Raw genomic sequence first — 18,742 nt, 5'->3', positions numbered from 1 at the left:
AGATCAGGGTACGCAAACACTGGTGGATTGGACAAGGTGTTGAGGAGCTGGTCTAAGGCTCTTTGGTGTTCTTCTGTCCACTGAATTGAGGTTCTGGATGACAGCTGTGCTCCTTTTCCTCTTTTTGGTCTGGGCTGAGGCACGGAAGTGACTGAGTCCTTGGACTGCAAGAGCTCATACATTGGTTTAGCAATTCCAGAAAAGTCTTGAATATATGTTCTTTAGTAGCTGAGGAAACAGCCTACGGACTTCTCCAACTGTGTGTGGGACTTTACCCCTCAAAGCCTGGATGGCTTCCATGTCTTTTGGGTCTATTCGGACTCCATCAGCAGAGACCAATATTCCAACATATTGAACCTCTTTTCTGAAGAGCTCACATTTGTTAGGCCTGAGCTTTACACCATGGCCTTGGAGACCTCCCAGCACACGTCTCAATGACTCGACATGTTCTTCAAATGTTTTACTGTAGCACAAGACATCATCTAAATATGGAAGGCAACATTCGTCTCGCAAAGAGTCAAGCACTTCCTCCATACTTCTTTCAAAGGCGGCAGGGACATTAGAAACAGGAAATAGGAATGCGCACCCACTCGTACAAGCCCCATGGTGTGATGAATGGCGACCCCTCGGCAATAAAGCCCTGGTGATAGGCTTTTCTCTGATCTAAAATTGAAAACCAGCTATACCCTCCCAATGTGTCAATGAGGTCTTGAATTCGTGGGAGTGGGTGCCTATCTGGGATTGTTTTCTGGTTTAGGAGCCTGTAGTCAATGCACAAGCGCAAACTTCCATCTTTCTTGCGCATACATACAATAGGGGCAGAATATGGGGATTTGGATTTTACGATCCGCTTCTTGGCTAGTATGTCTTGGATGTACTCCTTGACTTCTTTGTATAGTGGCTTGGAAATGGCTGTATATGTTCGTTGTACCGGAATATCATCTTTCAGGGTTATGGTCATTTGCAGGTTTGGAATACATCCCATGTCATTTTCATCTCGAGCAAACACACTGGACTCCTCATAAAGCATCTGTTTCACTATTGCTTGTTGCTTGTCACTTAGATGGCTCACATCGACAGGTTTGGATGACTGACCTTGAACAGGGCCACGGAGGACGACGTGAAATCAGCAGGCACCTTGCACTTAATGTGGACGACACAGCCTGGGTGGATGATGACATCTTGACGGCCAACTCTCACCACCGAACTGCCCTGTGAGCATTCTTGGGTCTGTATTAAGGTCACCATGATCTCAGATTTCTCTGTTTCAATCTGCATGGCTTCTTTCAGTAACTTGGCAATAGCAACAATTATTTCAGTCTCCTTCTCTTGTCCTATAATGAGCTCCTGAATTACATTGAAACCCAATACAGGTCTGACCAGGCCAACGCAGCTGACCAGGAAAGGCACTCTGATGGCGAGGTTGGGGTCTTCATTGCCAGATAGGTTGAAGGTGAGGTCCACCCATCCATTATATGGTATCGGTCCTCCATTAGCTGCAGTGAGATCCAATCCTCTGCTTCCTAAGAGTTCACTGAGAGGACGCAGTTCTTGTTGAGGTAGGTATTTTTGCTTCCATGGCAGCTTGATCATACTGACTTGAGCCCCGGTGTCAAGTAGGACATTTACAGTGAATCCATTTAGATTACATTTTAATAAGCATTTCTTCAAAAATTAGCTGAGCAACCCGCTGTCATGGTGACATGTCACTAGCTGATGAGTGAGACGGGGCGGGGAGATGATTAGCTGGCTTGGTTGATTTTTTGGTGTGTATGTGGGACTGGGGACTTGTGTTGGTCACAGGACACGTTTCCCGACAACTTTGCTCTCTTCAAGCATCCAATTGCTCGATGACCTTCATCTCTGCAGGCAAAACAGTGGTTGCAGTTGGTACGGCCATGGGAAACACAGTTAGGACAGCCATATGGTCCTTCATTCTGTTATTCTTGACCCTGACGCTGTTTATTGGCACACTGACAGGTGGACTGGGAGTTTGGCCTTGGAGCTGGAATTTTTGCTTTAGCTGTGGCTGTTGTTGTCTGCATGGAGTTTATGACTTCTGTCAATGCTTGGACTTGAGCATTCAGCTGATGTATGAGCTCATCTTTAGCCTTTGTGTCAGCAGCAGGTTTCTCTTTGTTCAACTCACTTGTGGCGACTTCATTGCTGTGAGCTTCAACCATTTTGGGACGGGTGCTATGACCCAAGCGCCTTCTCCTTTCACTTTCCTCGCTGGTTGTCTTGTTAACTTGTCTTAGAAGTGCATCATCTGTCACGGTCGGGTCTGAGAGCAGGGGCTTGAGCTCCCGCCTGATGTCGTCATACTTCTCACTGAAGCCCTGATGGACAGTGCGGAGGAAAATGTTCTGAACTGTTTGCGGCTCATAGTTTGTTTAATAGTAGTGATGGCTTATTTGGTTATGACAAATCTACAGGTACAATTTGAGTCTCTTACTTCCAGGTGTGGACAAAGTACAGTTAAATCTAAATTTAAAAACAAGTTAGAAATAAGTTATCAGTTATTGTGTTGATATCGGTCCTGAGAAGCAGAAAGTTATTGGTACCAGTTTGAAAAAAACATTGTGTATCCTAATGAAAAGTAAAAGGAAGAGGAGAAAGACACAAACAGATGCTGAATCTGATGGAAGTGTTGTACAGACAAGGACAGAAGAAGAGGGTCTAACAGTGACACAGACCAAACGAACAAATAAATCTCTGAGGAAAAAAGTGATCAGGAAGAAGTATGCCTAAAGGTGGAGAAAGAGAGAATTTGAACCTCCTGATGTTCAATTTGATGACAATACAGATGCAACCATTGAAGAAAGGTCTCAGTTTATGCCATTCATATTGTTCAAGCTGTTCATTACTGACAAAATGTAACAGCAAGTTGCAGCCCAGACAAACCTGACCACTCCCCAAGGTCAGGTGAAATGGGGGAATGGGAAAACGAAGATGTGTCATGGTTCCCAGACCAGCCATTGTGGAAACCTATAATAAATTCATGGGGGGAGTTGATCTTCTGGATATGCTCACTGCCCTGTATCAGTGCAGCTTGAAAACCCGAAGACGGTACTTGTATACTCGGTGGCATAGTGTCACACTGGCCACAATGTCCAGCTCAGCCCAATCGAGACCAATAACTGTTTACTCCCACACCACTTGGCAAAATAAGAGAAATAAGATTGTTAATATAGCAGTTATAAAAAATGTTGCTGCAGATGTTACAGATGTTGTTATTGCCTAAAGTTGTACTGCCTAATTCACACTTAGAAAAGTAAAAGAAAAAGTAAACAATTTGAAAAAATATAGATGATGTTACAGATAGCCAAAGAGAAATGCCAGTATTACATATAGTGTTTAATGTATCAAATATTGTAATACTATATTTTAATATTATTAGGGGTGCTCCAATCGAGCAGCCACGGATCAGTATCGACCGATTTTTGTGAAAAACCACGTGATCGGCATATGCCGAGTCAGCAGCGATCCTTTCGTCCAGTGTAGTGTTTTGCCCTAACTAGCATCATCCTCCCACTTTCCTTTAAAACAATAACAATCATGTCTGCCCTGTGGAACTTAACTGCCACCACGTGCCACAAAAACTATCTTGGGGGGTAGCACGTTAAAAATCTTTAATATTTTAACCTTTTCTGATGGACAATTGACTCAAGGTGTCATCATTAGTCAAACAGCAGCTAACGCAACCATGTGGCTAACACCCACACGTACGTGCGTGACAGTCAGAAGGCTAAGTTAATAACTCGAAAAATAATTGAATTCATCGGACGAGATGACCACCCTTTTTCAGCAGTGGAAGACACCGGGTTTGCTGAGTGTCCTCTCACTTACCTGGAAGTTCCACCGATGCATTCTCACATCCGAAGTGTCATCCTCTGGAAGTTTCACTAGTGATATATGTTCTCTTCAAAAAGTAAGTCGAATATGTTTTTGTCTAAATTAAGTTCCTTTTTTCATATTATATACACAGTAGCAGGGGTGCTGCCAGGAATTCTGGGTCCCATGAAAAAACTCCCGTTGCCCCCTCTTGATTAATAAATGACTAATTTTATTACTAATTGCCTATTTTTTTGGGTCCCCTGGCAGTCAATGGACCTCAGAATTCTTCTGACTTTTCCCCTTTATACGGCACCCCTGGCTAATAGTACTCATTATAAATAAACAGAAAAATGTAGAATTAAGCCATGTGATCGGTATCGACCGATTTCGGTCCTGGATGATAAGTATGGGAGTCAGCAGCATAAAACCCTGATCTGAGCATCACTAAATATTATATATTATACAAACATGGCACATTTTTTGTACATTTTGTTAAAGGGTCATACAAATACTGCAGTTTAAAAAAAATCTGAATTTTCTGTTAATTATTTCTTAGGTCTTGTATTCACGCATGATCCAACTGTGTTACTGTCACCTATTAACTTCTTCATAACACACTATATAATAATTATTATTTATTAGTGTTATGGTAGTTATATAATTGTAGTTATATGGTAGTTTAATGGTCATTATATATGTTATATAATTTATTTACATAAATTTACAATGCCTTTCACTTATGATATTCAGAGTTGGCAAAGGGTACATGTTGAACACAGGAAGTGAACAAATGGATTAGCTATTGATGTGAAATGGATGGGGGTAGGATTAAATAAGATTACCTTCTTTCTACTCCTTTTTGGACATGTGGAATTGTGAATCGTAATATGTGATGCATTCCATTGTACTGTGCATGCATGTTCAAAATAAATGAAACCATCACCACAGGTCAGGCATTACAGTATTATGGTGTGTCGACTGGGGGCAGCCAGTGGTGGGTATAGAGTACAGCATGCAACAGTGTGCAGATCACACTCCAGCACAGGGGTTTCCAACATGTTACTTATGTAATATGTTCCATTTATAGAAACTACCGTGTGACAGGTTTCTTTAGTGCCTCCCTACGCCGCTGCAGTTGGCTACACTACTAATTTCTAAGAACACGACCTGACAGAACAGTAGCTTACAATGGCTTATGGGAAATTGAGTACGTTTAAGAAGAACCTATGGTTAAATGTCGATATTTTTTGAATACAGACGTGATTTTAGCCCTCAGTCACCACTTAACATTACCAAATATAGATTTTGTAGTGCAAAACGGCACCAAAGTGCATTATTGGCTTTTGTATTGGCATGCGTTTAAATAAAAAAATACAACTCCCAAAAACTAGCGTAGCCAGGAAGTGGGGCCGTCATGTCACGTCGACATGGAATTAGCAGTCTATATTGACAACAAATTTTTGCGTTCTTGTTTGAGCACACATTTATGATGATGCGTACAGTTTGGCACGTTTTGTTATGCATTTTGTTGTATATTTACTCGTGTGTATCAGAGCAAACTGAGAGGAAAGATAATTTCTACGTGAACGAGAGAGATGACGGAGGAGTTGCTCAACATAAGGATTATAGTCTTACTGAAAACCATTTTGCAGTAATCAAACATGACTCTCAAGGTGCACACGATTTACCAGACCTACACAAAGATGGACCACTTGCCAGGTTTGAGCTAATGGTTTTGGATTCAGTGCATTGTGGAGAAAGCTTGCTAATGTAATGTGTGTGCTAATATAAGGTTAACCAATTTAAAGCTAGATAACTATGTCTCACATTACATTGTTGATCAACTGGCACAACCAGAAGTGTGTCGTAATAGGCAACATTTAATGGCATTTATGATATTGACTATTTGTTTAAAATGTATCTTAGCCCTATCATACAAAACGTGGTATGATAACAACTGGGTTTACATGCTTTGTAAACGTAGTATTTTTTAATTTGAACAAATGTTTCATTTGATCTGTTATCTGATCAGTACTATTTATGGTGTAGCTTCTGCCTTGCTGCTTCTTATACATATTGTATACTTCCCTGATTTTCTCGTTGTAGCAAGATTAATGACTCAGAGAACCACTCAAATGATTCCATCCACTCCACAACATCAGCAAGGCCAACTGCACCAGAACACCCAAACCCGAAGGCCATTCTTCCCGTACAAACAGGGGTCAAGGCCCAGGAAGAAGAGCAGTCCAGTGGGTTGACCATATTTTTTAGCCTGCTGGTTATTGGTAGGTTGGCTTTTTTTATTTTTATTTTTTATTCAAGTTTGCTTTAATCTAGTAGAAACCACATAGAGCAGCCAGGCGTTAGCTAACCACAATCAAGTTAAGTAATACAGTAGTACCTCGCATAACGTAAACCTCCTTTTACGTAAAGAATTTATGTAAATTTTTCGCATCGTATTACATAATGAATTCCATATAACGTAAAGCGTCAAGTCCGTGCAAGCGACATAGAGACTAACAGAGTACACTTGGTGACGCCTTCTGGCTTCATGCTCTCATTAGCTGATTATCGGGGCACCGCCTACGCTCTCATCTCATTGGCTGATTATCGGGGCACCGCCTACGCTCTGATCTCATTGGCTGACTTATTCAGCGCGTCCCCATTTGTATGTGAGCTCCCTTCCTCATTGTAGCCGCCCTTAAACTGGTTTGCACCCATTGAAATCTCTTCTTAATTTCATTACTTTTCTTTGTGTAAAAATTACCATAGTCATGGGCCCAAACCAAGTGTAAGGGATAAGAAAAAAGGGAAAAGTTGTCGATCGTAAGGAAGCAGGAAGTTATCCTCAAATTCTGACGCTTCGTGCTCTCGTTGGCTGATTATTGGGGCACCGCCTACGCTCTCGTCTCATTGGCTGATAATCGGGGCACCGCCTATGCTTTTATCTCATTGGCTAACTTATCCAGTGCGTCCATGTTTGTGTGTGAGCTCCCTTCCTCTTCTTATTCGCCCTTAAACTAGTTTGCACGCATTGAAATCGCTTCTTAATTTGTTTACTTTTATTTGTGTTAAAAGTACCGTAATCATGGGCCCTAAATCAAGTGTAAGTGGTAAGAAAAAAGGGAAAAGTTGTCGATCGAAACGAAACAGGAAGTTATGCAGAAATTCTGACGCTTCATGCTCTCATTGGCTGATTATCGGAGCACCGCCTACGCTCTCATCTCATTTGCTGACTAATCCAGTGCGTCTTGTGTGTTTATGAGAGACATGGTGCTCTGTTCCTCATCGTAGTCGCCCTTAAACTAGTTCGCGCGCATTGAAATCTCTTTTTAATTTGTTTACTTTTCTTTGTGTTAAAATGACCGGAGTCATGGGCCCTAAACCAAGTGTAAGTGAGAAGAAAAAAAGGGAAAAGTTGTCGATCGAAACAAAGCAGGAAATGATCCAGAAGCACGACGGTGGTCTGAAATTAAGTGATGTTGCTAAACTATACGGCCGTTTCCCATCGACCATTATACCTTATTTACCTTATTTTATATTGGAATGTTACTCTACTATGTTTATGCTGTTTTGTTATATTTTCCCACCATATTTGGTAGACTCTGAATATTTTGAAGGTCCAAAGGTGTGAGTTTGGGAAGATCTTGGAACGGATTAGGCTATTTACATGTATTTTACGCTTCGTATAACATAAAATCCCTATAACATGAAGGTTCTTGGAACGGATTATTTACGTTGTAGGGCCGTCTACTGTATATTTAATCAAATTAGTAAATGAAGATGAATATTAAATAAAGATATTTCAGACAAAATGTGGATATTAGTGATTCATATGTGGTTTTGAAGTGCTTCTTCCATCACAAAAATTGCCCTTCATGCATGACAGTTCACTGCTGGGTTTATTTCATTAACTGTTGTTCCTATTTTGAGTAAATTTGAAGTTGCAGGATATGCCTCCTGACAAATAGCATAGTCTACCGAAAGACTCAATTTATTAATGGACCAAATGACAAGCTTAATTCCATACTAATATTTATTTTATACAGTCTGAAAATGTGAGAAAATCCGATTACAGTATGATGACGTTTCCGAAACCTCATATGATTATAGTTAGGGTTGGGCATCGAGTCTCGAGCACCGATAGGAACCGGGATTAACATTCCGATTCTCATGGGATCATTACATTTTAAAAATGTTGATTCCTAGTTTTGATGCCCAGTCAGCTGACCAGAATAAATAACCGCAAACCCCATCTAAGAAGAAGCTAGCACCAACAAAGAAGAAGTGACTCAAAAGTTTGGCTTAACTTAATTAAAAAAAAAAGAGCGGTTGGCTCAATGCAACATTTGCAACACAACACGACCAACATGATTAAACACCTCCGGATTCATGGTGTAGAAATAACAGAGTGTCCCATATTTGACGCGCCACGTCTGACTTCCTCTAAGCTGTCAGAAATCGGGAAATCAAACAATAAATGACGTCTGTTTCATGTCAGTGTAACTGAAGGTTTCAATATGCCGGCTGATGTTGTGGTTTGGTGTTCGGTGTAAATAGCCATGGCTGCGGGATGCATTTCTATTTTCTATTCATGTACACACAGCACATCTCATTGAGCAAGTCAAGAGACCTCTCAACCCACAAAAACACTTACGCCTTCAAAATAAGAGCGTTGTGCACCATATCCTGTTTACTTCTAAATAAATAGGGTGTCATAAAAAGTAGCTTACACCAACATTGAGGCAGCTAACAAAGTAAACTAGTGCTAATACGGTAGCTCAACTCAAATATCCAGCTAAGATTAGCCCGTGTACTTTTAATGGACAAACCTTTTACAAGTTGTTTGTTTCAGACATTTCATTCAAAAAGAAGAAGATTATAAGGAGCCGGAATTGAAACGAGGAATTGAAATCAGAAAAATATGTATTACAATATGTATTGCCCATCCATCTATTTTCATGTCGCCTATCCTAATTAGGCTCGCGGGGGCTATCCTGGAGCCTATCCCAGCTGAGTTTGGGTGAGAGGCGGGGTACATCCTGGACTGGTCGCCAGCCCAATCGCAGGGCACATATAAACAAACAACGATTCACACTCCCATTCATACCAATGGACAATTTAGAGTCTCCAATTAACCTAACATGCATGTTTTTCAAATGTGGGAGGAAACCGGAGTACCTGGAGAAAACCCACGCACGCACGGGAAGAACATGCAAACTCCAATATGTTTTGTATGTATTATAATATGTACAGTGGTGTGAAAAAGTGTTTGACCCCTTTCTGATTTTTTTTTCCCTAATTTTTGTCACACATAAATGTTTCACATCACTAAAGAAATTAAAATATCAGTCAATGACAACACAAATGAACACAAAATGCAGTTTTAAATGAAACTTTTTATTATTAAGGGAGGAAAAAAAATTCAACCTACATGGCCCTGTGTGAAAACGCCTCCTAAACCTACTAACTGGTTGGGCCACCCTTACCAGCAACAACTGCAATCAAGCGTTTGTGATAACTTGCATTGAGTCTCTTACAGCGCTGTGGAGGAATTTTGGACCACTCATCTTTGCAAAATTGTTGTAATTCGGCCACATTGGAGGGTTTTTGAGCATGAACGACCTTTTTAAGGTCACAGCATCTCAATAGGATTGAGTTCAGGACTTTGACTAGGCCTCTCCAAAGTCTATTTTGTTTTTCTTTAGCCATTAAGAGGTGGATTTGCTGGTGTGTTTTGGATCATTGTCCTGCTGCAGAACCTAAGTTGGTTTCAGCTTGAGGTTACAGACAAATGGCCGGACATTCTCCTTCAGGATTTTTTGGTAGACAGCAGAATTCATGGTTCCATATATCATCAGAAGTCATGTCCTGAAGCAGCAAAACAGCCCCAGGCCATCACACTGCCACCACCATATTTTACTGTTGGTATGATGTTCTTTTTCTGAAATGCAGCATTACTTTTACACCAGCTGTAATGGGACACACACTTTTCAAAAAGTTCAACTATTTTGTCTTGTCAGACCACAGAGTACTTTGCCAAAGGTCTTGGGGATCATCAAGATGTTTTCTGGCAAAATTGAGACGAGCCTTAGTGTTCTTTTTGTTCAGCAGTGTTTTTTGTCGTCGCAGTACTCTTGGGGTAATTGGCCGGCTACTCCTGGGAAGGCTCACCACTGTTGCATGTTTTCACCATTTGTGGATAATGGCTCTCTCTGTGGTTCGCTGGAGTAGGGTGGGCAAACACTTTTCACACCACTGTATAATAAATACATAATGTACATGTATGATAACATATATATTACAATAATAGAACAGTTCACATCTGATGTGTTATCCATTTTTGCCAGATGGGGGGTTGTCATATGGTGATCCAGGTGTATTCATTATATGCTCTTTTCCTCTCCCTTGTACCCCAGGTATCTGCATTATATTGGTTCACCTGCTTATCAAGTTCAAGCTGCATTTTCTTCCTGAGAGTGTTGCTGTTGTGTCTCTTGGTAAGTAACATGGCTATTCTAGATGGTATTTCGACGTAAATGGCGTCAACCCAAATTTAACAAAGCTTTCACTATTCTTCTTTGTTGTGGACATGCCATACAGTTTTCCCTGAAATAGCTTCCCTGTTTAGGTTACCATGATGTATACTGTATGAAAGTACTTCGGTGACTAGGGCCCTGTGATTTCCGTGTGAGCGTAATAGCGGACGGAATCGCAGATTTTACTGTTAAACGAGGAATGTCACAGCAAATGACATAATGTGAATGAAATGATGTCATCATGAAGAGAAGGAATGTTCGTATGGACAAGTATTTCCCCGGCGGGCCACTCACTTGTGGCGGAATCTCATCCCAAACAGTAACCAGCCCCCTCCCAAACTAAACATGTCAAAACGGCTGCAAAAAATCTTGGAAACTCCTCTCTTACAGAGCGTGAATGGTAGCTACCAGGATTGGCTTAGTTTAGCACAGCATGCTAGTGCTGCTGTGTGTGTGCGACTCAGGCTGGAGGAGCCGTGTTTACACCATGTTGTGTTTTACCGCTTTAATGTAAGCGAGTGTTTTACAATGCCCGCTAACGACGTGTAGGTTCTGTGTTAAAAAGACACAAGGCAAGTTTATTCTTGCACCCAGCTCGCCTTAACCCTCAAGACACATTCTCAACACACACAACACACTTCCGGCTTTCATTGCGCTCACAACGCCTCAGATCACTACAAAAAAAGTAAGGCTACATATTTGAGCTGACATCACTGCTGCTGTGTTTTTATTTTTGACTTTGGAAACGTTAATGCTAGGTGTAGGCATTTCTATATTGCTATGTGAAATCAATGTGCAGAGGAAGGAAGTTCCGGTTATGCTTAAAATGGCCAAAATACGTGAAATACATGTAATACTAAGTATTACATGTTATCATGAATGTACCTGTTATTACATGGTCACAGCATGTATATAAAACCATAAAACCTTTTTTGAGAGGTGTTTTAATAGCGGTCTTTATAGGCGGCATAGGTGGTTCCCATTACGTGCAATAATTACTTGTCTCTTTTTAACAGTTTTTATATCTTTAGAACACACAGAAAAGAGAAAGACGTGTCCATGGCTTACATAAGGATTGTGGATGATGGTCAGCATTAAAAAAAAAAAGTGCAGTCTTTTTTTTAAAACTTGTCAGTCATGTGAGTTGTCGTGTTGTACTTCCCTTAATGGCCATTTATGTCACCCATAGTTCACTCGGACTTAGTGACACACATCTGTCTTGACCCCAAAGTCCTTCCTGTTGTATCTCCTGCCAACAACGAGATGTTGCAGTCTTTGGAGCAGGACTCTGCAAAGGAGAGATAACAATGTGCTAACAAATCAAAGAGACACTGCTTTTCCTTCCTTATCTCTTCTCTCTCATCCACTTATTGTCTTCCTTACCATCCCACTCCATTGGACCTGCTTGGATATCTCTAACTCTGTAAATACTTTGATGCTTACACTTATGTATTCTCTTTTATCTTGCTTTTCATGTGCCCTTTACACATATGTATTTGCGTTTTTGTCTTTTTAGTGAATGTGTTTCTGCTGAGCCACGTAATGAGCTCTAAGTCCATGAGAACCTTTTAAAGACAAAAACACAGACAATAGCTACACGACTGAAGTATGTAATATCCAGTGGAACCTTGGTTAGCGTCATAAATTCATTCCGGAAGGTCCGACTCTAACCAAAATGGACGTTAACCGACACTATTTTTCCCATAAGAAATAATGTAAATCCGATTAATCTGTTCCCGAAAGCCAAAAATGTTAACAAAACTTGTTTTTGTAGTTTTACAATAATAATTTTATGCAGAAAACAATTCGAAATGCATATAAATACATACAAATGATGAATGAGAGAGATAAATGAACATTTAAGGTTACTGTTACCTTCATTGAAGACCTGATTCTTGACGTGACTGAAAACCGGAAGGTGGTGGTAGAATTGCTTTATACATGTAAAACTATAAAATTGTGTTTTGTGTTAACATTTTTGAGAGTCAGCTGCTGATGACATCATAGTCGGGCGGCGTAACTTAACTACTTCCGGTTCCAGTTACCATTTTGTTTCGCTAGGTAATGTGATACTAACAAGGAAGCGTGTTTTGTGATAAAAAAAAAAATTCAGAACACAGTTTGACTCACACAGTGTATTCACAATAAGACAAGATGTGTGCCATATTGTACTTTGACCGTAGAATGCACGCAAACCGAGGGAAAATTGTGGCGTACGCTTTTTACATTAACCTAAAAACACGCTAAATGGGGTGGACACTAACCGAGGATCCACTGTATCCAGAAGCAGAATTTTAGTTCCAGTAATCCATTAGTTTTAACCAAACTTCCCTATAGTTTTTGCTTTATATGCTCCAAGATTTAAATAGAAGATTTTTTTTTCTCTTGTTTCCTTTTGTTCTTTTAGGAATTCTAATGGGGGGATTCATTAAGGTCATTGAGTTCCAGGAATTGGCCAATTGGAAGGTAAAATTTTACTCGTCATCTTGTTTTTGGTGTGTCTATGTCTCTGCATTGCTGGTCATAATTGTTATTGACAATTATTGGTGTTTTGATTTGACTTGTCTGTGGAAAGGTAAGAATATGTTTAAATATAAGTTTTAATTACGTAACAGTAACTTGCTTATTGAAAGCATCACATATCAGGTTTATACTATACTGTAAAATCCACTCTGCCTATCTTTTGTATAATGTAAGCAAATTTCCCACAATTAACAATCCTCTATTGTCTCTTTGCTTTAAGTTTAGTTGTGTTCCTTGTTCCTTTCTTTTCTGCTCACTCAGCCGTGTCTTGCCTCCTGTTTTTTTGTCATTAATCTTAAATCTGTGCTCCTGTTAGCCGCTCATACTGTTCCTTGCTGGCTGTCCCTTGAAACACCCTACTTCCCCCCACTAACCCCCAACCCCCATTTTTCTGGCACTTGCAGCCTTTAATTAACATTCCTTGTTCTCTGTGACTGAGGGAAAGGATGAATGAACAAGAGATGAGAGAGAGAAACAGAAGGGGGTGCGGGGCGGGTTAGGTTGAGTCAATGTTTCATACACACAGTGGCCCATTGTTTTCGTTTTTTGTTTTTGTTTTTGCTTTTGTTTTGTTTTTTTACCTTGGGCCGTCAGGATTCTGTGGAGTCATTGACCCCAGTAACTTGAGACTAAGGAGCACATTCACTGTGCAGAACCTGTGTTTTGAACCTGGAGAATGTTACTTTTACGTACAGGTACATCTTTATTCTGACGGGCTTGTATCAGCATAAACTTCATCATTTACTCTTGCTGTATCGCATAGTATGTAAAGTGATTATTCCGTGCATATAATATGCTACAAAGTCTTTGCATACGCACAGGTTTTGCTAAGGGTTTTATTGGCCCTTGGAGATTGTAGAGTATACAACCCATGATGCACAGCCATTATCTCTGATGTATTTGGTTTTGAGAGAGCCCTGAAGAACAGAATGCCCTGTGTAACCTAACCTGTGTAATCACTGAGTTAACACAGCTAGTAGCAAACGGGTCAAAATCAATTCCTGTCACACCCGGGTTTTTTAAAAAAAGTTTCACCAATACAGAAAATCTGTAATGTATCTGCAGTCTGTTCACCCGAATGTTTATTTCATGGTCTTTTTTTTAAAATGTGGGTTCATACTGGGTACATGCTTTATGCTTCTAGCTACCCTGAAAGCAAGCATTCTTTTCCCCTGCAAGCATGTTTCCAAAGCTGGCCCACTTTACTAATCTATCAAGCATTCAGCATCTCTACACAAACCAGCAAGGGTGTACAGACCCCTGAGGCAACCGCATCCCAGCTTTGCAGGCTTTACCCTTGCCTTTCACCACCAATCTGCTTTCTTTGCCCATTCATGTCAACTTCTCCATCTGAAGTTGTTTCCCTACAGTCGATCATCATTAAAAGTATGATTTTTCTGAATTCTCTCTCATACGCCTTGACTTCCAAAGATGTAGTAACTCTAAAAGTAACTCTATAGCAACCATTTTGAGCAAAACACATATTCAGCTACATACAGTGGTGTGAAAAAGTGTTTGCCCTCTTCCTGATTTCTTATTTTTTTGCTTGTTTGTCACACTTAAATGTTTCAGATCATCAAACAAATTTAAATATAAATATTGGATAGTGGAAGTTGTATGACATCCCCATCAGCAGTGAAGTGCATCGAAAGTGACTTCCCCCCCCTTGGTCCCGTGAGCCCAGTTCTGATAGGATTTTGGTAATGAGGAACGTAGCTCCAGTTAATTGCTGGGGCCACTTCAGTAGAGTTTGGCTTCTGAAAACATTATGCCTTCTAATGAGTAACACATTTGCATCACAAAAATGCCTCCTTGAAAAAAGTCAGACATCACAAATCGCTGGGCGTTACTTTTTTTCTTTCGTCGTATCACTGTGCGTTGTTGCCTGTCCATTGTTGTGTATGTGATGAAGATGGCTGCGACGCTTGCATCTTTATCCTCTGCGCGGCTGTCGCGGCCATCTTGTATACGTACTGTATGTGTTCGACAGCGGAATCGTCGGAGCCATCTTCATCGTATACACAAGAATGGACAGGCGACTGCGCGCAGTGATACGACGAATGAGAAAAATAAAGACGAGTGATTTGTGAGGTGTGATTCTTTTCGAGGAGTCATTTTTTTGATGCAAGTGTATTACTGTTTTGAATTATTTTGAGATATTATATAATTATAATGATTTTGAGATGCCAAACTCTTTACTTTACTGGCCCCAGCAACTAACTGGAACTACATTCCTCGTCACCGAAATCCGACCAGAACTGGGCTCGCAAGACCAAGTCGCGGGTTAGTCACTTTCGATGCACTACACTGCTGATGCGGATGTCATACAACTTCATGTCAAAAAATCCGAACTATCCCTTTAAGGTCAGTGTTCATGACTACACCATAAGAAAGCCACTAGGCAAAAAAGGCCTTCATGGCAGAGTTCCAAGATGAAAACCACTGCTGAACAAAAAGAACATTAAGGCTCATCTCAGTTTTGCCAGAAAACATCTTGATGGTCCAGAAGACCCTTGGGGAAAATACTCTGTGGTGTGACGAGACAAACTTTTAACTTTTTGGAAGGTGTGTGTTCCATTACATCTGGTGTAAAAGAAACGCTGCATTTCAGAAAAAGATCATACCAACAGTAAATACAATGACGTAGTGTGATGGTCTGCGGCTGTTTTGCTGCTTCAAGACCTGGAAGACCTGGAAGGCTGTGATAAATGGAACCATGAATTCTGCTGTCTACCAAACAATCCTGAAGGAGAATGTCAGGGCATCTGTTCGTGACCCCAAGCTGAAACGATCTTGGGTTCTGCAGCAGGACAATGATCCAAAACACACCAGCAGGTCCACCACTAAATGGCTGAAGAAAAACAATATTGAGATGCTGTGGCATTACCCGAAAAAGGCGGTTCATGCTCGAAAACTCTCCAATATGGCTCAATTACAACAATTCTGCAAAGATGAGTGGGCCAAAATGCCAAATGTAAGAGACTCATTGCAAGTTATCGCAAACGCTTGATTGCAGTTGGTGTTGGGAAGGGTGGCCCAACCAGTTATTAGGTTTAGGGGGCAGTCACTTTTTCACACAGGGCCGTGTACGTTTGTCTTTTTTTCTCCCCTTAATAATAAAAAGTTTCATTTAAAAATTGCATTTTGTGTTCAGTTGTGTTGTCATTGACTAATATTTAATTTTTTTGGTGATCTGAAACATTTACAATACAGGCCAAAAGTTTGGACACATACACAATACAACCCCATGTTCCCAACCCCCATTAATAAGGCAAGAAATTCCACTAAGTAACCCTGACAAAGCGCACCTGTGAAGTGAAAACCAGGAACTACAGTTCCCATTATGCTTACAGTGCCATACCAGGATGTAGTGATTTTTTTCACGATTTGATAGCAGTCATATGCGGCGATTGTGTTTTGATCCGACAAATCTTAAGTAAGGTTAATCAAATGTAGAATTACCACAGCTTCTGCTTGGACATTTAACACCGCCGCAGCTGTTGATGAGTGACAAGTGACACTGGGAACACTGAGGTAGGTTGGATTGCAAGGTTTATAGCATCCGTAAAGCACAATTCACAGTAGCGATGCCATAGTTCAGTCTGACTTCAGTCAGACTTCTAAATGACCTATTCATGACCTGTTCAAACATCTTTTCTGTAAACGAAAAATATTGTCACCTTTTAGTCTTGTGACACCCCTAGTGAATACATTTGCATTTACAACGATCTCATAAATTTGTTGTGTCTTAGTTGTGGGCTCATGCGTTTGTGACCACTTTGGTGCCTCAAAGGGCAGCATATACTGTACCTTTTTAATAGATCTCTTCCACGCTATGAAAAGACACCAACATAGGCATACCAGTGTTAATTAGGGCTGGGAATTTCCGGGTATTACAATTCACAATACATGGCTCACGATAACTATAATATCCTTGCGCTGCGATAGGGTGAAACAAAGTCAAACATTGAGGGGAAAGGCTTCTTGAGACGTCATCTGTACTTCTGTGAAGAAGGTGTCGGATGTTTCGCTCCTCATCCGAAGAGCTTCGTCAGCGAACTAATAAGTGCTGATAGCCTAGGCCTTAAATACAGTAAGAGTGGGCGGAATTGGTGTGCCAACACCCTCCTTCTATTGGTTCCTTACACTAAGCCTGGGCGAAGTAGTGGTATAATCCTCTCCTGCTATTAGCACCTCCAATAAAAGGGAAGTTTTGCTCCCTGCGTTGGGTATGAACAACTCTGATACTGGCTCGTTAGCATCTATTGTTCTGGCTCGGCCCTGGCTTCACCTCATAGTCAGAACAATAGATGCTAACGAGCCAGTATCAGAGTCGTTCATACCCAACTCAGGGAGCGACACTTCCCTTTTCCGCAACAATCCCTTTGCTTGACCTACTTTGAACAGTTTGTTGTTGGAGTGATGTACATTTGTGTTGACACACTATTTTGGTGTTAAAGTCTTGAGATTTTTTTGCTGTACTTTAATTATTGTTTAAATGCATCTCATTGTTTAGCGTGGGCCTGTTTAGCTCAACGGTCTTAAACATTTCAGTGCCGCACGTTTAGGGTGGTACTTTCCACACCAGCCTTCTGACATTGTGATCAAAGTGACATTTGATTAGTTAGGTAGATTAAATAGTTGGTACAGTTTTTGTAACTGCAACCTCCACCAACACCTCTATCCAGAAAAGCACTACAGCCATCTATAACCAACAAACAACAACTAAGACATACCCGTAAATTTGCACAAGCTGTACTTGGTGCAGTTATTAAAAAAAATACAGTTATTGGCCCAATTTCACTGCAAGGGGTCGGTTTTCCTTTTCTGTTCTCCATGGGTGTACTGTGCCTGGAGCTGATGACTGTAGTCTGTGTTCAAGTCCATCTGCTTATGGGGTCATTGGGGCAGAGAAGCTCTACCAAGCTGTCAAGACTGCAGCCTATAACACAAAGCGATACATTGTTGACGAGATGGACTAAATATGGACTGGCCCTCTTCAGTCTTTCTGACAGAACTGATACAAATATCGCCTCAGCCACCATGCAGAAAAAGATCTTGCCTTCTTATGCTTATAATACACCCAGTGTATTAAGTTTAACGTGCAATTATAGATGCTCCTTTGCACACTGTGTTGGTCTGATACTTACTGCTAGAATTATATCCTCTTTTTAAATCTATCTTAATAGTGAGTATAATTAGTGGACACATGAAACATGTGCAATACACCCTCGTGTGCGTGTGTGCGCATGGATGCTGCACATACAGTAAATGGGTTTATGCCAGAAAAAATGGTGCAACATGCACAGACTCACTGGCAAGCAGAGAGCAATGCACGGGCACATGATGCCTACGCCTGGCCTAGGAAGCTGGCCCATTTAGTTGAGATGCAACAATGATTTCATTATATCACTGAAAAAATCAGAAAGCTAAGGACAGAGTGTGTTTGTGTGTGTGTGTGTGCGTGCGTGAAGATTATACTGAGGGAATTCACGTGTCTTTTTATAACATGTGTGTTGAAGTCTGTTAGTAGATCTGTTTGATTGCATGCATGAATTAGCTGGCAGGCTGGCATTCCCCCAATGAGCACAGTGTGTGTGTATGTGCATGTGTGTGTATGCGTGCCAGTCATCCGGAAACCAACATGCTAACATGCCTTCTCAGATAAAGCATGGCTACTTGCAGTTGAAGCTTGACTTCTTACCCTTGTCCAAAACCAAGCAATGAAGTCAGCTGATGATCACTGCCACCAGTCAAATGAATGTCAAGTAATATTTTAGCTGGATTTAGTATCAGTGTCTGTTTGCAATTCATTATCTGTGCTGATTAGCATCAAGATCACT

At 40.8% G+C, this 18,742-nt stretch overlaps 1 protein-coding gene across 2 annotated transcripts in view; it reads left to right on the top strand.

Moving 5' to 3' along the window:
• Positions 1–5,213: 5,213 nt before the first annotated feature.
• slc9a8 (solute carrier family 9 member 8) overlaps positions 5,214–18,742 on the top strand; it is a 28,010-nt gene continuing 14,481 nt past the window's right edge. The window contains exons 1-4 of one of the 2 annotated variants that reach the window (XM_054789229.1): positions 5,214–5,556; positions 5,944–6,122; positions 10,257–10,337; positions 12,784–12,842. In XM_054789229.1, the coding sequence (XP_054645204.1) occupies positions 5,324–5,556; positions 5,944–6,122; positions 10,257–10,337; positions 12,784–12,842 (552 nt within the window). In that variant the 5' untranslated portion in view covers positions 5,214–5,323. The remainder of the gene's footprint in view (positions 5,557–5,943; positions 6,123–10,256; positions 10,338–12,783; positions 12,843–18,742) is intronic. The other variant, XM_054789239.1, reaches the window with a different exon arrangement.

The sequence above is a fragment of the Dunckerocampus dactyliophorus genome, chromosome 1, assembly GCF_027744805.1.
Source record: "Dunckerocampus dactyliophorus isolate RoL2022-P2 chromosome 1, RoL_Ddac_1.1, whole genome shotgun sequence".
NCBI lineage: Eukaryota > Metazoa > Chordata > Actinopteri > Syngnathiformes > Syngnathidae > Dunckerocampus > Dunckerocampus dactyliophorus.
This window is presented reverse-complemented; position numbering and strand designations above follow the sequence as displayed.